The sequence below is a fragment of the Equus quagga genome, chromosome 14 (assembly GCF_021613505.1).
Source record: "Equus quagga isolate Etosha38 chromosome 14, UCLA_HA_Equagga_1.0, whole genome shotgun sequence".
In the NCBI taxonomy this organism is placed as follows: domain Eukaryota; kingdom Metazoa; phylum Chordata; class Mammalia; order Perissodactyla; family Equidae; genus Equus; species Equus quagga.
In genome coordinates, this window is record NC_060280.1 from 96,829,114 (window position 1) to 96,854,878 (window position 25,765).

Consider the following 25,765-nt stretch of genomic DNA (forward strand, 5'->3'; position numbering starts at 1 on the left):
CCGCTCGATTTTCCCGCGGCAGCTGCGCGCAGGGTATACTTTTCACTCTGGGGTTTTGAAACGCAGGAATGAATTACCTCTTCGAAAACTTAGATTATCGCAGAGAAACGCATCAGGAAATTCTCGACCGTGGGAAACTTCACAGGAAAAACAACTGGGTTGTGTGCAAAAAAAAAAAAAAAAAAAAAATCACCAAACCACAGAGGAAAAAAATGAGAGAGAGAGAGAGACACAGAGGGTGAAGCTATAGGTTCATCAGCTGTGTTTAATTTGTCCCCCCCACCAGTGGACTTGTGGATCACCAGGACGGACTGGGTCACCAGGGCCAGCATCTGCTGGGACCCTGTGGGCACCAGAGACTGATGAGTGAATGAAGGAATGAGTGAAAAGGCTGCCCAGTGGAATCCAGGCCACGCTGGGGCTCACTCAGGACCCCTGGGTTGCCAGCCTCAGCTCTGGGCTCCTGTAACTACCTTGGGTCACATGGGCCCGTCCGTGAATGGGCCACTCACTCCTCCCAGGGTCCCTGGGAGCCTGGGAAATGCTCCGGAAGGTGCAAGGCAGACGGCCAGCCCCGTGCGAGCCCAGACGGCTCCTGCAGAGGTGCTGGCCAAGAGGGGTGCCCGGGGAGCTGTCTCCACCCTCCTCTCCCCAAGACCCCAGGCTCCCACTGACCCCTCTTGACTTGAATGGGGGGTGGGGTTTAGGAGCAGCGCTTACCGGAAGCAGGCGCCTGGCATGGGGAAGCCCGACCAGCAAGCCTCTCTCCCCTGGGACCTTGGGAGCCAGAGACATGTGGCAGCCAGCTGGACGCACAGCCAGGCCAGTGCAGAAGTGAAATTCCAGGATACCATTGGGCGTGAGCCAGCCCTCATTCTGCGTTTGGGGAAACTGAGGCTTGGGAGAATTGGAGGCCGGCAGGGATGAGGGACTCACCGTCTCCGTGTGGCCAGGCCGCCGTGCCCTGACTGCATGTGGTGGTCTGGAGCGTGTGGCCCTGGGCCAGTGGCCATTTTGCTCCAGTCCCATTGTCCTCTCGTCTTCTCACCCCAGGGCCTTGGCACTTGCCGTGCCCGCTGCCTGGAACACTTCACTTCGAGTCCACCTAACTCCCTCCTTCTCTCATGACGGTTGCAGCTCAGTTTCCCTGCCCCCGTCCTCAGAAGCGCGTCCCTGGACCCCGGGGTCTGAGCCCCTGCCAGCACCGCCCCCCTTTTCAACTCCACCTGCGGGATCCTGTCAACCTACCTGCAGGTGCTTGTACAGAGTTGTGCTGTGGCTCACACATCAGCACGTGCAGGTGTGGCTGCCCTCCCGCAGCTCCGCCTGGAGAAGCTGGAGGAGACTCCTCGCCCCAGGCCACCCGCAGGGTGACAGCGATAATAATCGCGACTGACAAATGTTGACCTGAAGGTCAGCGCCCACCCGCCGGCCCCGAGGCTGAGGTCCCTCTCACCATCCCCCACCCGACAGAGGAGACTCCCGGGCTCAGAGAGGTCCCCGCGTCCTTGCCCAGGGACGTATGGCCGTGTGCAGTGGGGGTCAGCCAACCCATTCTATCAAGGGCCAGAGAGCGAATATTTTCAGCTTTGCAGGCCGGACAGACGGCCACAGCTCTGCCCTTTGTGTCACAAAAGTAGCCAGAGACAGTACTTAAAAGAACGCATATGGGGGCCCTGTGGCCGAGCGATTGGGTTCATGCGCTCCACTTTGGCGGCCCAGGGTTTTGCCGGTTCAGATCCCGGGTGTGGACATGGCACCGCTTGGCATGCCATGCTGTGGCAGGCGTCCCACATATAAAGTAGAGGAAGATGGGCATGGATGTGAGCTCAGCGCCAGTCTTCCTCAGCAAAAAGAGGAGGATTGGCAGCAGTTAGCTCAGGGCTGATCTCCCTGAAAAAACAGAGAAACACCACTATGTACTGGGGGACTTTGGGGAAAGAGGAAAAAAAGAAGATCGTCAACAGATATTAGCTCAGGTGCCAATCTTTAAAAAAAAAATGAACGCACGCAGCTGTGCCAATAAAACTTTATTAACAAACAGCGAAACGTGAATTTCATATCATTTTCCACGTGCCACGAAATGAGTCTTCTTCTGCTCTTTTTCAAGCACTTAAAAACGTGAAGGCCATTCTCAGCTCGATGGGGTCTGTGTGCAGACAGACAGCGGGCCTGACCTGCCTGGCGGGCCGGAGTTTGCAGACCCCTTGAAGTCGCTTCACTCCGTTGCACTCCAGCGTCGGGCTGCACATGGGTCCTGCTTCCTCTCCGGAGGCTGGGTGGGGGCCAGACCCTGACGTGGCCCCCCGATCGCACGTCCTGGTGGTCAGCGTGGGTCGTCCACTGCCCTCGAGGGTGGGCAGGGCCAACAGACTGTGGCCAAAGTGACCGGATGTCACTCTGTGACCAGGTGGCATCATGGACCGCCCATCTTAGCTGACCTGACCTGCGTCCCCTCCTCGGGGGCCTGGGGAAGCAAACGGCCGAGCTGGCGCAGCCCGCCCCCCACCCCGAGCGGCCGAGGGCAGCCTTGAGCCCGCAGCCAGCAAGAAATGGGGCCCTCGGCCCTCCGACCACAAGGACATAAATCCTGCAGCAACCGGAGGGAGCTGAGAGCAGAGCCCTCCCCGTTCCGGCCTCCCCGGGAGCCCCCAGCCCTGGCCGCACAACCCACAGTGGGATCAATCTCTGCTGTTTCTAGTTCAGTCCAGATGCTCCTCACCCCATTGGCTGACATCAGAAGATCTTACCCCATTGGCTGACTCCATGTAACCATGGGATCCCAGCTCGGCCAATCAGGGCTTTCCATTCCCTGGCCTCAACGATTGGTTCAACAAGGACACGTGACCATGGTTGGGCCAATCGGAACCTTCCCTGGGACTTTTGCTGCCTTTCCTGAGGAAAAGCTGCTGGCCTTCTGCTAGAGCTGTTAAGGCGATGAGGGGGGGTGATTTTTTGGATTTGTTCTGGGGCTGCTGGTGCCATCTTTGTCCCCACAAGCAGGGAGGAAAAAAGCCAAGGGAGGATGGCAGAGCCTAAAGGTAGAGAGATGGATGACTCTGTAAAACTGAGGATCCTGGATCCAGCCGAACCTGAAACCGACTGGACCAGTGGGTCTCAACCCGGGGCAATCTCCCCCACCCAGGGGACACTAGACCATGTCTGGGGACATCTGTGGTTGTCACACTGGGGGTGCTTCTGGCATCGAGTGGGTGGGGGCCAGGGATGCTACTCCACCCCCCACAGCGCCCAGGACAGCTGCTCAACATGACGAACCATCTGGTCCCAAATGCCAGCAGTGCCGAGGGGGAGAACCCTGAGTTAGATCTATCCTTGGACCTTTCAGTTCCATGAGCAAAAAAATTCCCAGTATGAAAAAAAAAGCCAGTTTCAGTTTCCGTTTCTGTCATTTGAAACCAAAAGATTCTCACCCATCTGGGAGATAAGACTCAGGCAGGGGGGTTTTGGAGATGGAAGCTGCAGATGGCCGGCCTGGCTGGGCTGCGCCCCCGCGAGCGAGCGCCCGGCCCAGGGACATTAATGGGGTAATGGGGAGGGGGGACGTGGTCAGCCCCGTACTCCGACTACTTTTTCTAATAGGCTTAGTTTTCGATTTACTGAAAAGTTGCAAAGACACCGTGCAGACATCCTGCATAGCTAGCACTTTCCCGCATTGTCAACACCTCCCGTTCGTGGGGGATGTTTCTTATTGATGATTACTATTAACCCAAGCCTGCTTTTCGGCAGATTTCTTTTAGTTTTTCCCTGACATCCCCTTACTGCCCCAGTGCCCTATCTGGGCTCCCACATGACATGCAGTTCCCACGTCTCCTGGGGCCCCTCTGGGCTCTGACAGTTTCTCAGGCTCTCCTTGGTTTTGCTGAGCTGGACGGTGGGTTGTTTTTGTTTGTTTGTTTGTTTTTTGAGGAAGATTAGCCCTGAGCTAACATCTGCTGCCAATCCTCCTCTTCTTGCTGAGGAAGACTGGCCGTGAGCTAACATCCGTGCCCATCTTCCTCTTCAAAACATTTTCATCTCTCCCTAAAAACATCAGGTCCCTGTCAGCATCACGCCCACCCCCTCCCCAGCCCCTGGCCCCCACGAGCCCGCTCTCTGTCTGTGGATCGGCCTGTTCTGGGCGTTTCCCGTCCATGGGGTCACGCGCCGTGTGTCCTTCCGTCTCTGCTTCTCTCCCTGAGCGTCGTGTGTGCAGGTCCGTCCACGTGCAGCCATGTCAGGGCCTTGCTCCTCTTCATGGCTGCGTCGTGCTCCAGCGTGTGGGTGGACACGCGTGTGTGTCCATCATCTGCCAAAGTACGTCTGCATTGTCTGCACTTCTTGGCTATCGTGAATTGTACTGCTACAAATTTATTTGTTTTTTTAAACATTTTTCTCATGAAGTCCTCAACATATCTCAGGTCCTGCTCCAAAAGCTTAACACGTACCGGTTCTCAACAAATTCTCACAAAGACCCTCCGAGGGAGGTACTGTGATTATTGGCATTTTATAGATGGGGAAACGGAGGCACAGAGAGGTTAACTAACTCGCCTGGAGTCACACAGCTGCCGGGCGGAAGAGCTGGAATGGAACCCAGAAAGTCTGAACCCTCGTGCTCTGCAGCTAAGGCTCTGTCCTGTCGGTCATCCTTACAGTCCTGGGGGACATGAGGTGACCAGCGGGGGAGGAGAAACACCCCAGACCCACTCCAAAACCCACCCTCCAAGTTCCCACCCGTTGGAACCCAGCTTCCCTCCCATGCCCTGCAGGTTGTGATGGGGACGCCCGATCCGGGGCTGCAGCGTCTGGCTCATTCCTAAGCCCCGGGGCATGCAGGGTGCCGGGACCCCAGAAAGGTCTCCCAAGGCCCGCCGACGCCCCTCGGGAGCCCCGCGCCTCCCGTGCCGCTGGGACCTGGACGTGAGTCAGCCCGGCCCCCGCAGGCCTGGAATTTCCCTGTGGGGCTGGGCAGATCCAAGGTGAAGGTTCAGGAAGTCCCATCGCAGGTGACATCAGCACTGGAGGCTGGCGCCGTCTACACCCGGGGGGGGGGGGGGGGGGGGGGGGCGGGACAGCCCGGAGCTGGGGGAGGGAAGGGCTCGTCCATCTGCTCGGACCCTGGCCTGGCACCCGTGTTCGGGGGACCTGCCCGGGAAGGGCCCTGAACGGCGAGGATGTTCCACTGTTCGTGGTCCCTTGTGTCCCCAGCACCCGGCCCCAGGAGGCACCCAGCAAATGCCTCTTGGGTGAGTACGTGGCCCCAACCGGCGGGCGGCCTTGTGTCCCTCCCCTTCGCCCACCTTACGGCCCAGCCGTCTCCCTCCGCGGGCCCTCTCCCCTCCAACGCCCGCCCCCGCCCCGCTGCATCTCTGCAGGTGTTTGAAGTCCTCCATGGCTCCCCATCGCCCTGGGGACCAAGCCGAGCTGACGGGGAGTGGGGGTGAGAACTGGGGGAGGGTCCTCACCCCCACCCAGCTGTCCTCCAGCCACGCCTGGCTCTCCATGGGCCCTTGACAGGCAGAAATGCAAAGTTTGACTCCTTCTGGCTTGGGAGCAGCAGCTCGGCCTCCTCTGGCCTCGGTCTCGCCAGAAGATGAGTCTTCAGAGATGTGGCCCCTCAGTCCCATCTGGTCCAGCACATGTGGGCAGATCGAGCCCCACCCTGACCATATGACTCCATCGCCCCATCACCTTCGATGGCTCCCTACTGCCCCCAGGATAAAGGCCACGTCCTGGCTTTCTGGGCCCCCCCATTACCCCACCTCCCCCTTCCCAGCCTCACTGCCCCAGGCCCCTGCACACGCTCCCTGGATGCTCTCCCCACTCTGGGCCTTTGCACGTGCTGCACCCTCTCCCTGACAGTCCCTCTCCTTTGGGGCTGACTGCTGGTCTTTCTCCTCCTTCACGCCTGCTCCCCAACCTCAGGGCCCAGGCCTGATGCAGCCTGTGTGTGTGTGTGGGGGCGATCCCTCTGGTGTCACATTTAACCCCTGCAGCTCTGGTGTCCCAGCCTCGTAAAGAGGCGGGAAAGCCTGTCTGGGCCGGATCTCAAACCCGTCGGACGGGTTTTCGGCTGCCCGAAGTCGTCCTGGCTCAGAGGCAGCCCTGGCCGGGCCTGGCAGGATCCCGCTCTAGGCTCAGGCCGGGCCCGGAGGGAGCTGAGGGAGCCGCAGGGCCCTGGAACCAGCCAGCCAGTGCCGCCTGAGGACAGCTCGGGGACAGTGGCAGGTGGGCCCGGGCACAGGGCGGGCGTGGTGGCCGGACAGGGCGGATGCCTCTGAGAGGATGGCTGGAGACAGAGACAGAGGGTCAGACTGAGAGACGTGGGAACAGAGAGACAGAGAATCTGAGAGACACAGAGAGAGACATGGGGAGAGGGGCCGAGGGAGCACAGACACTTGTGTGACGGGGGCAGGCCCCCTCCCCCGCCCCTGGGGCTCCTGCCTCAGTTTCCCCTTCTGCACCACGGGAAGGGCCCGATTGGGGCTTGAGAGAGAGAGCAGAGGAGGAGGAGAGGGAAGGGGCTGGGGAGGCGGGAACCGAGTCGCGGGCCCGGCCCGAGGGGAAGTGTGTGCGGAAAGGAGAAGTGGCGAGGGACCAGCGGAGGGTGGAGGTCCTCCCGCGGGTCGGGAACGCCGGGGCTTTCCAGAATGTGGAGAAACAGGAAGTGGCTCGCCCCACCCCAGCTCTGTGGGGCCGGGCTGGGCCCACCTGCCCCGCCTCACCTGCCCAGGTCTGCCCCCCCCACCCAACCCGGCCCCACAGGCTCCTGGGTGCGCCCTCCGCCTGCCTCAGTCTCCTGGACTGCCCGGCGCGCACGGCCCAGGACTCCTTCCCGGGAGGGAAACTGAGGCTGGGAGAGGGGAGCTCCCAGGGGGCGCTTCCCAGATGGGGAAACTGAGGGACAGCCCAAGCATGTTGTCATCCACCTACAGCGAAGCCCCCGGGGCGGGGGGGACCTGACCTTGGGGGTCTGTCTGCAGTTCTCCGCTGTCTGAAATAACTAATGAACATGGCCTCCCGCCCAATGTTTGTCCTCCGATCGTGGCCACTTAGCAGGCGAGAACCCTGCAGTGTGGACAGAGGGAGCCGCTTGCCCAGGGCCTCCCGGCCCCGCCCCAGCTCTGGGACCCCCTTTGTATCTGCAACCTCCCCGCCTTGGGTCACCTGATTTCGCCAATAAAAACGCAGGACTCCCCGTTCGATGGGAATTTCAGACACATGGAGGCCATCGCTCTAGTATAAGTATATCCCAAATACCGCCCAGGACGTACCGAGGCTAAAAGCCTTCGTGTCCTTTAAGTTCAAAGTTCACTGGGTGCCCTGTGTTTCTATCTGGCGACCCTGCTGCCCCGAGCCTGGTCAGAGGGCCAGGGGGACACTTGGGGGGTCCCTGCGCGGGACGGGGGCCATGGGAGGGCTTGGGTGGGGGGTGGAGCGTCTTTGACCTCAGATGGGGCCTCACCAGACAGACCTCTGGCCTCCCGCAAGGCCCGGCCCCACCGGAGAGGGGGCCTCGGCGCATGTGACCAGCAGGGCATGCCCCCCCCCCCACCCCAGAGTGGGTCCTTCTGCAGCCTGACCCAGCAGAGCTGGGCCTCCAGGGCCAGCCATGCATCAGCACCGCCCCAAATCCCTCCTCTCTGGCCTCCTCCTTATCATTATCTTATTGAACCCCCGCTTAGGCGGCCCCAAGGACTCCTCCTAGGAAAGATCCAGAAACACCCTTGGGAACAGGCATGATGGTTAGACACCAGGCACCGTCCATTTATCTGTCTGAACAGCCTAGGAGGTAGTCATTCTTGTTATCGCCATCCCCCTTTTACAGGTGGGGAATCGGAGGCACAGAGAGGTTAAGTAGCTCCTGGGGGTCACACAGCATGTAAGCAGTGCTGCAGGGAGAGCCGGGCCTCCAGCTTCAGAGCACTGTCCTTTCTGCTCTCCCAGGCCGCCCTGGAAATCCCCGAATCTGACTAATTCCCTAGACATCCCCAGACTTGGCAGATTCCTCCACGCTGAGATGGCTGGACCCACCCTGGCCTGGGCAAACTGCCCCCACGTCAGGCGAAATTACCCGTCGGGACCTCGTGGTTTCCCGGGGTGGACGTGGCAGAGGTCGAGTCCACGCCTCCCAGAGGCCGGCTCTGTGACCTCGGGCTGGCTCCTGAGCCATGATGCGCCTCGGCGTCCCCACCAGCAGAAGGCAGGTAATACCGCTCGCTGCCTCCCAGGGCCGGCCGCGGCGGGCCTGGCGGCTTCGTGGGCGTGCGACTCGGGGTGCATGGTGGGGGGAGCCTCGTGCTTCATGGAAAGCTCTGCCGTCGCCGTTCCAGATTCTTAATCCTTTTTGAACGAGGGGCCCCGCAAATCGTGAGGCTGGTCCTGTGTGGGAGGAGATGGGAAAACGCTGTCGGATGCTCTGTCCCCAGATCGGCTCACTCACCTGTTCGAAGCTTAGGTGTCTCTTTCTCAGTTTGATTTCATTAGTTATGAAAAACAGTCTCAAAGTCAAGGTTACAACCCAAATTGCCAAGAACTCTGCGCACCAATGCAAGCTCGCTCTGGATGAATCACTTCTCTCTGGGTCTCAGTTTCCCCATCTGCTCCCTTGTGCTTGTGGGTTTAGGGATGGGGGAGCTCCTTGGGCTGAGTTTTGTAGGACAAACAGCTTTCAAACATACTCATCTCTCTGACCAGACCAGGCCCTTGAACAGCTTTGACTCTAACTGGGCTGTCCTTCCTCCCCTTGTCTGTCTGGCAAACTCCTACTTGAACTTCAAAGCCCCAGCTTCAACACCCGCTCCTCCATGCAGCCCTCCATGATGCAGAGCCTCCTGATCTTGCAGAAGGGAATGTCTGCCTTAGTCTGGGGGCTTCCTGAGGGCTGGGCTGAGAACTGAGTCCTCTCTGGGTCCCCAGCTTTGTCCAGCTCAAGGCCAGACACAGAGCAGCATCCATAAGTTCATTGAATGAATAAACAAACCCGTGGAGAGGTGACCTTTAATTTTAGGGGGTTGGGATGGGGCAGAGGCCTCTGGCTGGTGGTGAGGTCGAGCCTGCGAAGCCGTGGCAGAGCCATCATTGCTGAAAACCCAGCTGAGGAAGGGGTGGTGCCCCCCGCACTGGATCTGCCAGAACCGGCCCGGCCCATCTAGTGAGGGGTCCAACAGGCTCGAGTCACAGGAAAGCTGCCCTCCGTGCCAGCACCGAGTCCCGCCCTCTTCCTGGCAGTGTGGTAAATCCCAGCATCGGCATCGTTTGCATCAGGCCCCTGGAAGCCCTGATGGGGAGGGAGCCAGCAGGGAGCCGGCCTGACGGGCTCTGGGTCTCTCTCCGGGTGGCCCCTGGAGCTTCCAGACCCCCGACCCCACTGTGCAGGAGGCAGATTGACGGGAGGATGGCTACTGGTGGGGAGGCAATAGAGAGAGCAGGACAGGGGGCCAGGGAGTCTCCGAGGAGGGGGCTTCAGAGCTAGATCTGTGTTTTACAAGAACCCCAGTAGTTTCAAGGTCAGGGGTGAGAGGGCAGCAGGGGAGGGAACAGCCCATGCAAAGGTCTGCAGGTGGGACTTGTTCGATTCTACCCTCATGTTGCAGAGGAGGAAACTGAGGCTCGCCAGGGTAAACCGCGGGCCAGGGTCCCAACAGGACAGGCGGGCGTGGGATCCGAACCCGGGGCCAGCAGAGTCCGAACCCCTCTCAAGGAGCAGGGGCCTCAAGGCGCCCAGGGACCAAGGCCGACCTGGGAGGCCCCGCCCCGCCAGGACCACGCCCACCAGAGACCACGCCCACTAGAGGCCCCGCCCACGGCATGACCGGAAGTGCGCGGGGCCCCCAAGATGGCGCCCGAAACCCGGAAGTGAGCGCGTCCGCGGCGAAGCTCGTAGAAACGGAGGCGCCGCGGGCTCCGCGCCCGGCCGGACCCGGGTCAGAGGTGAGGCGCGCGCGGCCCGACCCCCGCCCCGACCCCGCCGCCCCCGCCCTTCGCGGCCGCGCTCCCGGCCCGCGCGGCCCTGGCTCCTCCGGCCGCCCGCGCCCCGGGCCGGGGGTTCCGGGGTCCGGGGTTTCCCGCCCGCCTCGGCGACCCCGACCGCGCGCTCCGCCGTGAACCCTGACCCCGACCCCCTTCTCCGCCGTGAATCCCGACCCCGCCCTCCGCCGCGACCCTGATCCTGCTCTCCGCCGTGAACCCCTACCCCGCTCTTCGCCGAACCCTGACCTCGCCCTCCTCGGTGACCCCCGACCCCGCTCTCCACCGTGAACCCTGACCCCGCCCTCCGCCGCGACCCCCAACCTGCCCTTCTCGGTGCCCCTCCACCTCACTCATCGCTGATTCCTGACCCCTCCCTTCTTGGTGACTCCTATCCTGCGCTGTGTGGTGACCCCTGAACTTTACTTCTTTGATGACCCTTGGCCCCGCACTTCTCGGTGACCCTCCAGCATCTTATGACCCCCTGGAACTCCCCCCTCCGGGATTCCCTGACCCATCCCTTCTTGTGACCCTCAGCCCCATGCGCTTCGGTGACCCCAGCCTATCCCTTTCCTGGGGGGACCCCTCATCTCCCTTATCTTGGTGGCCCCTGACCCCGGGCTCCCTGGGGATTCCTGCCTGGTCCTCCTCAGTGTCCCCCCTCCCAGGACCCCTCTTTTCCTGGCTCCTTAGCCCAAGCAGTGCTGCAGGAGGGGCAGACACTCCTGTTCCCCCACTGCGGGTGGGGTCCCTGGGCCTTGGGGTAGGGGCCTTGCTGGTATTAGCTGACCCCGGCAGGCGGCAGAGCTTGTTGGTGTGGGATTGTGGTCCTGAGGTGGCATTGGGACTGGCCGAAGGATGGGCCAGGGGGAGGTGGTGGGCAGGGACTCCTGCCCAGAGGTGCGAGGAGCAGCCAGTGTGGGCGGCCGAGGAGGGGCCGTGGCCAGAGAGTCATGCGGGCACTGCTGCTTCCCAGAGCCCCGAGCAGGAGGCTGGTGGACCCGAGGGATGCCAGGGCGTGGACGGCCAGACAGGGGTGCCAGGGAGGCGGTGGGGTGTCCCCCTGCGAGAGGCTGTTGCCGTTCTGAGAAGGAGAAGACCCGAGTCTGTGCCGTGTGTCTGGGGTGCCCCCGGCTTCTGCTTCCTGGAACGGAATGCGCGTTGGTCCCGCTGCCTGTCCACGGCCCCACGGTCCGGGTTTGGTGTCACCTGTTTGCCCCCAGCCTGGAAGCCGGCGTGCGATGAAGCGTGCTGGCAGCCCGGGGGGTGGTGAGCGTGTCAGGGTGGGTCAGGGGGCTGGTGCTGGACTGACCTCAGCTGGGGGCCTGCTGCCAGGCAAGCTGATGGAGCCCCTGTCCCTGTGGGCGATTCTGAAAAGTTCCAAGAAAATGGGGCTGGGGCCTGGGGGTGCATGCCCCAGAGGGAAGCAAGGCCCCTCACAGGCAGGACACTCCTGGGAGGGTAGGAGGCGGCCGGTCAGTAGATGGGAAGGGCCGCCAGGGCTGGACCCGACCGTGCGCTTCACTTTGCCCTGCCCTGGGTTCTGCTGGTCTGGCTGTGGGCGCCGTATGGCCGGACCCCGAGAGCAGAGCAGTGGCCAAGTGCCCCGGTCTTTGAGGCTGAGACCTGGGGCCCGTCGGCCGGCCAGTCTCATCTTTTTTTCCAAACTCCCTGGATTTTCCCAGGGGAGGCCCCAGAGGTGGGTGATGGCTGCTGGGGGCTGTCTGCTCAGGAACGCTGTCCCTAGCTGGCAGTCCCCTCCAGAGTCCTTGTGAAGAACGCCGAGTGTAAAATCTGGACCGCTGGCTGGGCGGGCCGGTGAAGGGCAGGTTGGGCAGGCAGCCCGGGGGCCCCCGATGGTGATGGTGGGGGAAATGCAGGCAGGCGCCCACCAGACCCCGGGGAGCCCGGCCAGCGCAGGACGCCGTCCCCAGGGAGAAGCCGGTGCGGGGCCTGGGGAAAGGCGCTTTTGTTTAACTCAGCCGTCTGCTCGCGCCTGCCCGGGGTGTGTGCTGGGCGACGTCTGAGCTGTGGCAGAGGGGTGGGGGACCCCGGGGTCAGACGAGGGCCAGGTTTCCAGGGGGGCCCATAGGGGGAGAGCAGAAGAGTCACTTGGCTTTGAAGTTGGGGCGGGCGGGGCCGCAGGTGTGAGGATGGTGACCCAGGGCCACTGCCTGCCCCTGGGCCAGTCTCAGCCCCCCAGGGGAAACCGAGGCGGGACCTCCACAGCCATGGGCCTGGCCCCCACTGGGGTGTGACCCGCCTAGGCTGGCCCGGCTGAGTTCCCGAGGAGTCTCAGATGCCCCTCCAGCAGGGGCCGGGCCGGAAACGCTGACCCAGCGCGGGGCTCTGGCGGGGCTCTGGCGGGTGAGCAAGCTGGGCCGGGAATAAAGAGGCAACTGTGTCCAGCCCCAGAGGCCGCCTCCCCCTCCCGGCGGCCGCCCTGATGAAGCCCTCACGGCCGGTGCGGGCGGGAGCTGCTGTCCTGCTGGAGGGTGACGTGATCTAAACGTGGAAGCACACCGGCGGGCTGACACGGCGGTGGGGAGGCAGCCCCCCACGGTGCCAGCACAGCCCTAGGGTGTGCGTGTGTCCGTGTGCAGGTATGTGTTTTGTGTGCACGTGCATGTGTGTTGTGCTCATGAGCGTGTGTGTCTGTGTGTACACGTGTGTTTTCCATGCGTGTGTTGCGTGTGCTCCTGCATCCCGGAGCGTGTGTGTGAGCGTGTCCATGTGTCATGTGCACATGCAGTTCGCGTGGGCAGGCTTGGAGCGTCTCCGGCTGCTTTCCGTGGCCGAGGGCGGTATGGTCAGACGGCGTAGCTGGAGAGCGCGGTCACCAGACCCATCCTGGCCCGGCCTGTGCCCTGCTCTCCGGCCACCTCGCCATTCTGCCATGCCCGTCCTGGTGTTGGAGGCGCCCGGCCAGCACGGTCCCCTCTCCGCCGAGTGGAGCCCTGGTGCCCTGTCCCTGGAACTGCCCTCCCCCCACCACCGTGGGCAGGTGGGTGCCGCACGCGGGACCTGAGCAGGACTGCAGTGGAAAGCCAGCCTCCCTCACCGTCTGCTGGGGTGGTGGCGGCCTGCTGCCCTCCTGGGAGGCATGGCCGCCCTGCCTCCTCGGGTGACTCGGGCGAGGGCAGGACGGCTGCTCGATGCTCAGCTCTCTCACCTGCTACTCCGGGCTTGCCGGGCGCCCTGGGAGGCAGAGCCAAGACCTACCGTTTGTTTCTATCCCACCCGGGAACGGACCTCAAACACGTGACATTCAGGGAGAGAAGCAGGTGCGGAAGGACACACGGTGTGTGATCCCATGGACGTGAAACGTCCCGAACACGTAGATCCACAGACAGAGAGCGTGGGTGTCAGGGGCTGGGGGGGGATGGGGAGTGACGCTGATGGGGAGGGGGCTTCTCTTTGGGGTGATGGAATGTTCTGGAAGCAGGTAGAGGTGATGGGTGCGCAGCTCTGTGAGTGTCCTAAAAACGGCTGCGTCGCACGCTGTACTGGGTGTGGTATACCGTGCATGAATTGTTTCTCCATAAAACAACCAAGTGTTTAAAAGACCCCAGAAAGCAGGCCTGTGCTTGCCACTCAGGTGCCTGCGTGCCGTGGCCGAGTGGGCGTCTGGGGGTGGCCCCTGGTGTGGCCCTCGCTGCCAGTGCACACGGGGTGCTGGACGGTCCTGAGGCGTCTTCTCCCGGGCCCACAAGGAGGGCAGAGGTGGTGCCTCTCTTCTTGTTGGGGGGGGTAGATGGGACCACTCTGGGAGCCCCCCAGGTCCCAGCTTGGCCCCCCGGCAGCTGCTGTGGGCGGCCGGGCATGTCCTGCACGAGGCGGCCTGGGGGTCTGGAGTCCTGGTGCGGGAACCTCGGCCGTGTGCAGTGCGGTGGCCGGGCCCAGTGCTGCCCTGGCCCTCCGGTCCCTTCAGTCACTGGCCGGCCCCCACGAGGCCAGGTGATGGCTGGGGGCAGTGAACCCAGTGAGTGGGCGCCCCCTGGCCCCCATGCTCCCACTGACCATGACTCCTCCCGGTCCACGTGCCCTCCTGCCGTGCTCCCTGGGTGTCCACAGCATGGCTGCCAGGGACCGTGCCCACCAGGGGAAGGTGTTTATGTGACCCCTGCTGTGTCCTGAGGGTGGTCCACCTCGGCGCCCTGTCCTGGGCTCCCCGTGCCTCCTGGAGCGTGCTCAGGCTGCTCACTCCACCGCCGCGCTCGTCTGTCGTCCATCTGTCTGACCGTCCGTTGTTCAGAGGGGGCGCTGACTCTCCTGTCGGGACCAGCCTTGTGCCCTCAGGAGCAAGCCCCCTGCGTTCCAAGGCTGCTGCATTTCAGAAGCTCACGTGCCGTGTTCCGGGTGGTGGGTGACCCGCCACTGTGAGGGCTCAGGGGCCACGGGGCCGAGAGGGAGGGGCAGTGGGTGGGTGGGGGCCGGATGGCACCGACTTCCCCCGGGGGTGGCCGTGTCCGACCCTCACCCACAGCCTGCGCTCTGGTGCAGCTGAGCAGGAGGTAAACTGCGGAAAGCTTGGCCCCCGAGCTGCAGCCATGGGGTCGGGTCGGGGTGTGAGCTGTTGGCCCCCTGCCCGTGTCTCTTCCTGGGTTCTGTGGCCATGGCCGGGTCTGCGTGGGGGCCTGGGGGCCTCTCAGGGCTGCTTCAGGGGGTCTGGAATGTTCTCCTCAACCAGTTTGGGGCACGGCTCTGCCCTGGACACTGGGACCGAGCGTCACTCCTCCCGCCCCACCTCGGGGGCGGGGGTGGTTCTGAGCTTGGCGCTGGCAGCACAGGACCAGGGAGCCTCTCCTGCCGTCACCAGGAAGCTGGTGAGCTGGCTGGGGGTGTTTTGGGGGTTTCATCAGATTCTGGCCCTCCAGGAGCTTGGTCCCCTGTTTTTGGGTTAGGGCTCAGGGTGAGTGAGTCCCCAGGCAGATGTCAGGGCTTGGGGACCGCCTTTGGGGGTCCTGGTGGTAACAGGGGGGCCGGTGGCTCTGCACCCAGCTCTGTGGGAACCTGGAGGAAGGCACCTCATGTGGGGAGGACCTGGGCCGCCACCCCCAGACCCGGGCCTGCTGCTTCTCTGGAGAAGCCGGCCCGTCGGAAGCCCCGGCCACGTTCCTGCTCCCGTGTGCAGGGTGGCCGGCCTTGCTGCCCACTCATCCACTCGTGACTGTGTCCTGCCCGCGTCCTGTCAGCTCAGTGACGGCTCCAGAGATGACCCCATCCCGGTCCCGGGCCCTGCGCACGTGTCACCTCACGGGGCAGAGGGGACTCTGCTGACGGGTTAAGTCGAGGCCCCTGGGATGGGGATGGCCCTACATTCCTGGGGCCGAGGGTCATCACAGGTCCTGGTCAGTGAGAGCGTCCTCTGCTGGAGGCTGGGGGCGGAGGGACCCAGAGCTCGTGGAGGCCTCATGCTGCTGCTGGCTCTGAGGGGGCAGCGTGTGTGCCCAGGACACAGACGGCCCCTAGAAGCCGAGACCCAGCCCCGGCCGACCGCCAGCTCAGAGACAGGCCCTCAGCCGTGCCCTCATCTGCAGGAGCTCAGAAGCGGATTCTCCGCAGGCTGGGCACTGAGGGCTGGCGAGCTCGCCCAGACATCTGACCCACGATCCGCCGGAGGGTCCAGTGCATGTTTTAAGGGGCCGAGTTTGGGGTCGTTCGTCACAGCAGAGGGAGAAATGCCCCCAGGCTCTGTGGGCGGGTCTTGGGGTTCCTGCTACTGCGATTTGGGGGCCTCTGTCCTCTTCTCGGAGGTGGGCACGGGGTCCAGCCCAGCACAGGCGTTTGCATGGGTCTGTGGGGCAAGGTCGCTGTCCCCTGGGCCCAGTTCAGGGCTGGGAGGGGCCTCCCTCCTCCTGGACACTGGATGCCCTTCGGGCTCAGGCGAAGGTCCTTTGTGATGTTCTTGGCACCATGCTGGATGGCAGGAGCCCGGGGAGGGTGCTGACTGGTCAGGCCGCTCACCTGGGACTAGTGTGACCTGGCTGCGGGCAGTGCCAGCTGCTCTCCCATTCAGCGTGCTCCGAGGGGCTGTGTAGAGAGACCTGGCATACTAGCCAGCCCGAGGCACACCCAGCACCAAGCGGGGATGGCAGCAAGTGCCAGGAGGGACAGACCACCCTCAGCACGGACCCCGGACAGACCAGAGCATGTCAGTTTCAAAGGACCAGGAAGTTGGGGCCAGTGGGATTTGGCTTAACATCTGCTCAGGGGAGGAAGACCTGGGAGTAAGAGGAGATCACAAGCTCAGTGTGTCTGCAGGCTTTTTAAAACCACAAATAAGCACAAGACGTGAGCAGGCGCCTCCCGGGAGGGGGAGCCTGCATGGAAGATGCTGAGCTGCCGTGGGAAGCCATCGCACACCTGTTGGCCTGGGCAGAGGTTGAAAGGTCTGCCAAGAGCGAGGGCGGGCCGGCCGGTACAGCAGCCGGAACTCCATCGCTGCCCGTGGGCAGGTGGATCCGTGCCGCCACCTTGGGAAGCGTTCTGCTGTCCCCTGGAACGCTGAACTGCATCTGGGAGTTGGGGCAGCAGGGACCCACGGCCCTCTGAGACCCAGGCTCTGTGTCCCCAGCTGTGACAGAGAAGGCTGCCCATCCTGGTGCCCTTTCCCCGCTGACCAGCCTTCTCAGGGCCGCGCGGCTCTGACACGTCCTTATAAACTCGGGTGCGGCTCGCTGTAGCTGTGCTAAGTTCATTTGTCAAGCGCCTGCCTTGCTGTAGGCATCAGAGCGTCCTTCCGCCTCCCCCTGTGTGGGGCTGTCACTGCAGCTGCGGGTCTGCCGGCTGGCCGGTCTGTCCTGCAAGAGCCGACGGGTCCCCGCGGCCGGCAGATGCATTAGCCGGAGAGCCGGGCAGACACGGGCGACCGAATCGGTGCCTCCAGAGCCAGCCCAAGGGTCTCCTTTTCTGCATAAACGTTTGTGTCTAGCGAATGTCGCCCCTGTCCCTCCCTCACATCAATCGGGTTGGTTCTGCTTCCCCAGATGCAGTTTCTCCTCCCAGCCGGCGTTTCCCTCCTGCGCCCGCCTGTCCGCAGTGTGGGAGCGCTGAGGCTGCTGCATGCCTTGTCCAGCCTGGCTCTGTCCTCAGTCATGTGCCTGCTCCCCATGAGTGGCTCCTGGGGCAACAGCACCGTCCCTGGGGTGGCATGTGGGGTCACTCTGTGTGCACCATGTTCCTGGCTCCTACATGGTCCAGCTCTGCTGCCTCTGCTCTTGGGGGTGAGGTTGGGGTGACGGGCTGTGCAGCCACCCTCCCGCCAGGGCCTCCTCTGTTCACCGTCCGCTTACTGGTCCTCCATTTGGCCACGTGTTGACCGTGCCAGGCTGGAGCCAGGGTGTCAGCCGAGCAACCCACCAGCCCGGCTGTGCAAAGGAGCTTCGGGGTGTCCCTGTCCGCTGGGCGGGGCGGCCACGTGGGGCCTTGGCCTGGAGTGTCTGGGGCGTCCCCCTAGCGTGCCCAGCCTGTGACAAGGAGGGAGGGGGGCTTCGTGTCCCAGCAGGATGGGAAGTTTTGCAAGAGACCCTCTGTCACTTCATCACTTCAGACACCGTCTGGAGGAGGGGGGGGCGGGGGGGGGGGGGCCCTGGGGGACCCTGCTGAGTTCCAGACGCCTCTGGGGACTCTGTGGAAATCCGAGGTCACATGCTTGGTGCCAGCCTCACCCGGTCACCAGTGCTCCAGGCCCCCTAGGGGTCACAGGAATCCAGGCCGAGGGTCGTGCTGGCTCCAGCTGGGGTTTGCCTCCCCGTCCTGTCCGAGTGTCCTGGGGCAGCCATGACAACTGAGCACATACTGGACGCCTTAAACCACAGAGGTTCACCCTCTCCCAGCTCTGGAGGCCGGACATCTGGGATCCGGCTGGGCAGGGCTGCACCCTCTCCCTGAGCCCCAGGCTCCCTCCCGCCTCCCTCAGGCTCTGGGGGCTCCAGGGGTCCTGGGCTCGTGGCCGCCCCCCTCCAGCCCCTGCCTCTGTGGTCACAGGGCTGTTTTATTCCTGTGTGTCTGTCCAGATGTCCCTTTTATAAAGACCCCAGGCTTTGCATCAGGCCCATCCTCCCCCAGTGTGACCCCATCTTAACTGATTTCATCTGCAAAGACCGTTTCCAAATGAGGGCCCATTCACAGGTTCCCGTGGATGTGAGTGTGGGGGTCGCCCCAGGACGCCTCTTCTGCCCGCCCGGCCCCCTCCTCCAAATCCTTGTCCCCCGGTCGCTCACCAGCTGGCCTTCAGTGCCTGCCTGGCCCTTGGGCCCTAGATCTGACCCTGGCCCCCTTTGCTGCTTGTCCCCGTGCATCCCACCTGAGTGACACCCGGTCTCAGTGCTCAGTGGATGAGGAAGGGGCTCCTGAGGCTTTTGGGAAGCAGAGAGCCGCCACCTTTCCTCGGGACCCTCCCCTCCACCTTCCTTTTGGTCCTTGGGGCCAGCCCCCCCGTGGAGGTGGCCGTCCAGGGGTACGTGCCCCGTTGGGGGTCCTGGGAGAGCTGAGCCGTGCCCACGAGCCCAGGCAGGACCTCAGCGTGGGGCTGGTGCCCCCAGGACAGGCCGCTGGGTGTCACCCTAGGTTGAGCTCTGTTGGCTCGGCTCCTGGGCCACGGCTGCCCGTCTGTCTGCCCCGCTGACTCCAGCACATCCCGTCTCTGCTGGGCACCTCCACCTAGGAGCCCTGGAGCTCCTCCTGAATGCCCTGCTCGTGTCCCTTCCCAGGTTTCCTGCTGGAGACAGACCCCAGGTTGACTCTGACTGCGAGGCGAGGCGGGAGCTCCCCAGCCCTCGCCCTGCGTGGATTCTACGGACGGGCCCTCCTCCCAGACAGTCCAGGGCAGCCAAGTGGGGCCTGGCCAGGCCTCCCGTTCCACCGGGGCCTCTGCCCTAATAGCCACGCCGCCTGGGACGCCGGCCGGCCCTCGCTCCGCCTTGTCCTGGGATCCCAGGGCTGTCTGGAGCCAGTGGAGGGATGGCCGGAAGGGCTGCTGTCTTGTGCCCCGTGGGATCTAGCAGGTCCATGCTGCCCGGAGATGCGGTTCCTGGCGGGGGGGGTCGGGGGTGGATGGGACAGTGGCCTCGTCCTGGCCTGGCAGGACATGGATGAGGAAACAAGTGGCAGGCAGGCTGCACGGCTGGCAGAGGCCAGGCAGCACGAGGTGGAGGTCCGGGCGGCTGCCTCAGAGTGTGCTGGGGGCTGAGCCGACAGCTCAGTGTGGGGCGAGACTGGCGGCCTGCCCTGGGGCCCCGGCCCTGCTGAGGACCACCTGGGCGATGGCCGAGGGGCTCACAGAGGGGATGGTGGCTGCAGCCGCCTGGGTTCAGGCTCGCCAGGCTCTCCGCCGCTTCCCACGTTCCACCCCCCATCGTCCTGTCTGGGCCACTAATTCCTTGATCTTTCTCTTTTGTAATGACTCATCTGAAAACCTGAACTTGAGAGGAAATCCTCTGAACTTGAACCGCGATATTTGTGAAGCGCAGGCCCCTCCCGCGAGAGCACCCACGCTTCGCCCGTCATGCGACTCCCGTCTAAAAATACACCCGGCTGCTGCGGGGCACCGGCTCGCACCGCCACGCGGCCCAGACCTCGCTAGGGCTGGGGGTCGACCCTGGGGCGGCTGGAAGCCCCCAGGGCTGCGGTGCGTTCACACTCTCGAGCTGGGGGCGGGGGCGGGGCAGCCAGCCAAGGCCAGGCCGGGAAGCAAGACGACGGGGGCAGGGGGCTGTTTGGGGGGCTGCCCCAGCACCTGGGGGGCAGGAGCAGGAAGCCTGAGGCTGTGGTGGCGCCGAGGTGTTAGAGGTGACAGGGGACCTGGGTGTCAGAGGAAGGAGAGCGCTGTAGGGGTGGCCCCTGAGGGCATGGGGATGGTGGGGGGCTCAGTGTCCTCTGCTCTTGCCCAGTGCCTGACACCCCCGCTCTCTGTGGATCTGCCTGTTCTGGACGTTTCCCGTCAATGGGGTCACGCGCCGTGTGTCCTTCCGTCTCTGCTTCTCTCCCTGAGCGTCGTGTGTTCAGGTCCGTCCACGTGCAGCCGTGTCAGGGCCTCGCTCCTCTTCACGGCTGCGTCGTGCTCCAGCGTGTGGGGGGACATGTTGATATGTTGTGTGGATCCGTCATCCATCGATGACCATCTGGGTTGTGTCCACCTTTCGGCCCTTGTGAGCTGTGCTGCTGTGGACGTGCGCGTGCAGGTTTTGTGTAGATTGTGCTCTCAGTCCTCCTGGGTGGACAACTAGGCGCCGAGTTGCTGGATCTGTTCTAATTCTCTGTTTATCCGTTTGAGGACCTGCCGGCTTCTCCGGCAGCTGCACCGTCTTAGGCTCCCACCCACGAGGCTCCCTCTGCCGCCTCCTGCCCCCTCAGCCTTGGTCTTAGTTTGGGTGCCGACTCGCCCGCGTCCCTCCCCTCCTCACACCTGCTCCAGGTCTGGGTCTGAATGCCCTCCCGGCTCAGAGAAGTCTCTGGGGGCCCCGGGCATGGCAGGCCTCCGCGAGTCTGTGAGAAGCGAGGCTGCACAGGCCCTGGGCCCAGCCCCTCTTCCGTCACACCTCCCGTGCCCCAGCCCCCGGGTCTCGGGCCCCTAGCCAAGTCCGGAGCCCTCCCTGCGGCTGACAAAGACCCTTTCTCTGAAGGACTGCAGGTGACAATGTGGTGCCTGAGCTTTCGGGGCTGCCACTGAGGACAGGTTCCCTCGGGGCTCATGGGCATGGCCCACCGCCATTCCTGGGACAGGAGCCTGCGGGGCTCCAGGGGAGGACAGGAGGGTCTGCGCAGGCCCGAGGGACGTGGACAAGCCACGAGCCCAGGGCCAGCCTGCTGCCTGTGGGGGTCCCTCGGGCATGGCGCGCCCCAAGGACGGTCCCTGGGAGCTGCCCATGCGCCCCCTCCTGCTCGTCAGCCCACGGGCTCCGGACGGTGCTTTCCACGGGAGCAGCCCGGGGCTCCGCCGCGGCAGAGCCGAGAAGCACCGGAATGGGAAGGGGTCGGCTTTGCTCGGGGCCGTGGCTGCCGAAGGGGAAGCTGTGGCAGGAGGGGTGCCAGCGGGGTTTGACAGGGCTCCTTGGGTGGGGGACTCGTTCCAAGCGCTGGCGGCAGAGAAAGGGCGGGTGGTTGAACCTCCGAGACCAGAGCCAACCAGCCAGCGCCCGCGGCCGGCTGAGCATCCTCTGTTGAGCAGAGGTGGTTCCTGCCGCCTCCTGTCCCGGTTTCTGGGGGCGGGTGCCCCTTGGTCGCCTAGGTGGCCATGAGATTGCAGAGGCCCAGGCTCGGTGAGTGCCTGGCGAGCCTTGTTCCTGTCCCCCAAGGAACCTCTTCTCCAGATGAGCAGACTGAGTGAGGCTCAGGGGGCCGAGGTGCCTGAGTTGTCCAGCTGGTGGAAGGCCGTTCAAGTTTTGACCGTCTGCCTGACCCCAGAGTCTCTATCAGGAACGGCCAAGACCCCAGATCACGGAGTGGCCATTTGTTCCTCGAGTGAGACCCTGGGTCCTTCCGCCCGCAGCCTCTGAGTCTGTGTCCCCCCAGGTCCCACCCTGCGGGAGACTGGAGGGCGCTGGCAGGAGGGCCGGGGGCCACTGGGGGTCCAGGCCTCGGTGGGCGGCAGGCGGTGGCATCCTGCCAGTGGCCTGGAGTAGAGCAGCTGCCTTCTTGAAGGGCCCGCACCCGACCGTCTGCTGCAGATCAGCCGGGGCCCCTTTCCTTTTCCTGCCGTCCCGTCCCTTCCACCCAGGAGTGCGGGGTAAAGGCAGCTGCTCCCCGCCCCCGCCCCCTGCCGATTGCACAAGCCGCCCGTGCAGCCGGTGATTACTGGAAGTCCCGAGGATTTCTTCACTGGGGCTTGGCCGGGAGTGGCGGCCGCCTCCCTTTCCTGCCTCCCTCAGTGATTAACGTCCCGTGCCCGGCCGCCACCCGCCCGCCAAGGAGCCAGTGCCAGCTTGGGGCCCTGCTTGTGGTGGTGGGGGCTGGGACCAGGGGGCTCAGTCACAGACCACCAGGCAGATGGAAATCGTGTGTGGCTGGGGTCAGCCCCGCGGCTTTTCCTGGGGAACGTTCTCAGTGGGGACACTGTGTGTCCTTACCCCCAACCAGGTCTGGCGGCTCTTCCCGCCTCAGCTGGGCCCCGACTGCCCCGGAAACCCTCTGGCAAGCCTCGGCTGGCTGCAGGACAGGGCGACCGAGTCCGCTGTGGGGCCCCAGTTCGGAGGGGCCGGCCGGGTTGGAGTCTGCCTCCCAGCTGCAGACACCCCTGGTCGCAGGGCCAGGCGCGTGGCCCCGCTGCTCACGCTGGGGGTCTCCTCCCGGGTGGTAGGAGCTTGTTTGGTGGCCCAAGTGGGGCGGTGAACATGGGGAGGGGATGTGGCGGGGTGCCTGGCCACGCTGCAGGGGCCGCTTTCGCCCCGAGGTCTACCCTGGAAGTTCACGTTAGTTCTGCCCCGGGCACAGCTCCCTGCGGCCAGGAGCCCCGCCTGGTGGTGTTTGATGCCCAGGTGGGACATGTGGTCAGGGGTCCAGGCCCAGTGTCCCCTGGAACGATGGCAGTGGGGCCTCCCATGTGTGGGCTTGGAGCCTGGGGGCTGACTGGGTCCCACTCTGGCAGCTGAGGGACCCCCCTCCCTGGCACAGCCCCCGGGGAGAGGCTGGGAGCCAGAGGTCCCCCTAGCAGCACTGCGGACTTGGGGAGCCTCATCTCACACCCTCTCCCTGTGGGGTGGGTTGTCAGTGCGGGCGCAGGCCGGGGGGCCGCTGTCCCCACCCCACTCCCTCTGTGCAAGCCTGGCCCACCCTTCCCTCAGCCTGCTGTCCCTTGTCCCTGGGGAGGGTGCCTCACCCATCGGGGTCGGAGGGCGCCCTCAGGACATGCCGTCTCTCTCTCCAGGTCATGATGCCGCCACCACGGAGCAAGAAGCCCAGATAGACGCCCCTGCGGCCCGGGTCGTGCAGCCGCCCGATGCTGGCAGTGGGGCCCGCCATGGACGGGGAGTTCCCTCAGCCCGAGCCCCCGCCGACGGGCAGCGTCCTGTACAGCCTGTCCCCCCTGCAGACCCCGCTGTGCGGATCTAGTGTCCAGGTGAGCCCCGGCCCCCCAGGGTCGGCCTTGGGGTGGCCCGCTGCCCTCGGAGACACGGCCTCCCCTCCCAGACCTCGAACGGATATCGCAGCCCCCAGCTCTGCAGGGGGACCCTCTGGGGTGGGGGGTTCTGTCAGCAGATGTGAGACACTAAGTGTCTTTGGAAAGGCCGCGACTGGCCCCGGGGAGACGCTGGGGCCTGGGCTGCTGCCTCCCCTGCAGGAGGTCAAGGGCTGGGACCCCGGTGACGGGTCATAGCAGTTTCTTGTCTTTTTTCATTTATAATAGACTTTATTTCTTACACGGTTTTAGGTTTACAGGAAAATTGCACACAAAGTTCCCACATATCCCCCAGCGTCCCCACTGTTAACCTCTTGCGTTAACGAGTGTGTAACGTTGTTGGAGAGACGAGCTGATACTGATACATTGTTGTGAGCTGAAGTCGCCAGTTGACATTCAGGTTCAGTCCTGGTGTTGGACGTTCCTTGGGTTTGGACAAATGAGTAATGAGTGACACATATCCACCATCACAATGTCACATAGAGCAGTGTCACTGCCCTGAAAACCCCCCGAGCCCCGGTCTTCATCCCCCTCAACGCCTGGGCCCCCATGGATCCACGGGTTGTTCAGTGTCTCCACAGTGTCTCCGTTTCCAGAGGGTCCTGTGGTTGGAATCGCGCATGTCTAACCTCCTCAGACTGGCTACCTTCGCTTCCTCATGTGCGTTTAAGGCTCCTCCGTTTCTTCCCGTGGCTTTAGGCTCGTTTCTCTTTAGCGCTGAATGACGTTCTGTTATCTGGACGGACCAGTCCGTTTATCTGTCCCCCACTGCAGCGCATCTCGGTTGCTCCCGAGTTTTGGTGACTGCAGCGCAGTATCCTAAGAAATAAAACGAGCATAGGTGCTGGGGGGCCTCCTCCCAGCACAGAGGCTAGAAGAGGCGCCATGAAGAGAAGGGTCCAGAATTCTCCAGCGAGTCAGCCTGGAGCCCTCCGTTCCCCTGTAGAAACAAACAAACCGTGTTTCATGGTAGGGAGACTCGAGCTGCCGGGAAGCTGGGCGGGGAGCAGCTGGGGTGCTGGGCGCCAGAGGACAGCGTGGGGTGCTGCAGTGACGGGCTGGGGCTGCCGTGGGGTCCCCTCCTTCAGTAAAGCTATGGCTGCTCCCTCGCCTTCGGTCCTGCTGGGATAGGGGCTAGGGGGGAAGGCCAGCAGGGAGAGAGAGCGAGAAGCAAGCTTAGGTTTCGGGGGAGCCAGGAGATGGGGTGCCAGGGTCAGAAGGCCTTGAGAGCCCAACGCCCGGGACCGTCGGGAGGTGCCCGGCCCCTGATCGGAGCTTTGCAGAGGATCTGGGAGGGCGTGCTTGGACCCAGAAGCCACCCCCTGCCCGGATGTGCCCTTGTGGTATCCTAATGGGATGGGGCACAGACTATGGGGTTACAGAGAGGGAGCCTGGCAAATGAGGGGCGGGGAGTAGAAACGCGTTAGGACTGAAGCTACACTTGCAGCCGTAAAGCCTTGGATGATGTCCAGCGCCTCCGGCCAGGGTCCTGGACACCGCCGTGTGCCCTCCGGCCTCCTCTCCCTTTCCTCTTGAAGCCGTGTCCACATGTCCCCTGACCCTCCACGTCCCCCACCTCCCTCCAAGCCACCCCATGCCCGTCCTCACGGCTGGTGCCTTCCTGTCCCCATGTGATCCTCGCCGACGCCCCCACATGGCGGCTGACACCTGGCAATAAGCGGACTCATTCCTGGGGTTCTGTTTCACCCCGTTTCGGTAGCTCAGAGCATGGGCTTGTCATTCTTAATAACCCCACAAGATTCTTTCTTTTCTGCATCCTATAATTTACTTAATTATTTCCCTATTGTTGGGCCTTTGGGGCAGTTCCAGTTTTCTGTGGCTATAAATAGCCATGCTGAGTCTTCCTCCCCGCTCGCTCACGGATGAGTCCCCAGGGGTGTGTTTCTGAAATAGAATTCCTGGGTCAGAAGGAGCGCCGGGCGGGTGTGCAGAGGATGGAGCCGTTCCACTGGGTATCTGCTCCTGCCACATCCCCTTGATGGTGACCCAGGAAGCCGGCCGACAGCCAGGACAGCCCATGGGGACCAGAGGGACTCAGAAGCTGGACTCCAGGGAGGGACATTTGGGCTGCTGTAGGGACCCTGGTGCAAGGGAGGTGCCTGGTCGAGCCGTGACTTTGGCTCCGGCCCCCTCCAGGCAGGCGGAGCAGGCTGTGGGGCTCTCCCAGGGTGCGTGGTCTCTGCGGGCAGGACCCTCTTTACCCAGGACTCCTGGGTCTGGGCTGAATCAAGCTCAGAAAGTGGGGCCCAGGGTGGAGGATGCAGGGAGTCGAGCTGCCCCCAGAACTTCCCGTGTCACTAAGGTGGTCAGATTTAGCAAATAAAACTACAGACATCCAGTGAAATTTGAATTTCACATAAACACAAATAGTTTCCTAGTATGTGTGTCCCGTGCAATACTTGTACTGAAAGTTATTTGTCGTTTATCAGAAATTCCAATTTCAGTAAACATCCTGTGTTTTATCTGGCAGTGCTATTTTATCTGCTGCCCTAGTGGGAGTGTCGTCTTTCTACGTCAGCTTACACATGACCTGGGCAGCTTCGAGCTACCCTGCCAGGGCTACCCCTCCCCGGGACCAGGCCAGCCTCTCTGTCTCCAGGTGGAAAATCCCCAGGCAGGCTCTGATTGGCTGGCCAGGGTCAGGTGTCCATCTCTGGACCA

General features: G+C 63.5%; 1 protein-coding gene across 4 annotated transcripts in view; it reads left to right on the top strand.

Moving 5' to 3' along the window:
* Positions 1-6,122: 6,122 nt before the first annotated feature.
* Positions 6,123-25,765, top strand: part of SBNO2 (strawberry notch homolog 2) — a 54,899-nt gene continuing 35,256 nt past the window's right edge. For 2 of the 4 annotated variants that reach the window (XM_046685288.1, XM_046685285.1), the window contains exons 1-2: positions 9,784-9,930; positions 22,832-23,023. In XM_046685288.1, the coding sequence (XP_046541244.1) occupies positions 22,904-23,023 (120 nt within the window). In that variant the 5' untranslated portion in view covers positions 9,784-9,930; positions 22,832-22,903. Of the gene's footprint in view, positions 6,226-9,783; positions 9,931-19,503; positions 19,598-22,831; positions 23,024-25,765 lie in introns of those variants that run through there. The other 2 variants (XM_046685287.1, XM_046685286.1) reach the window with 2 other exon arrangements.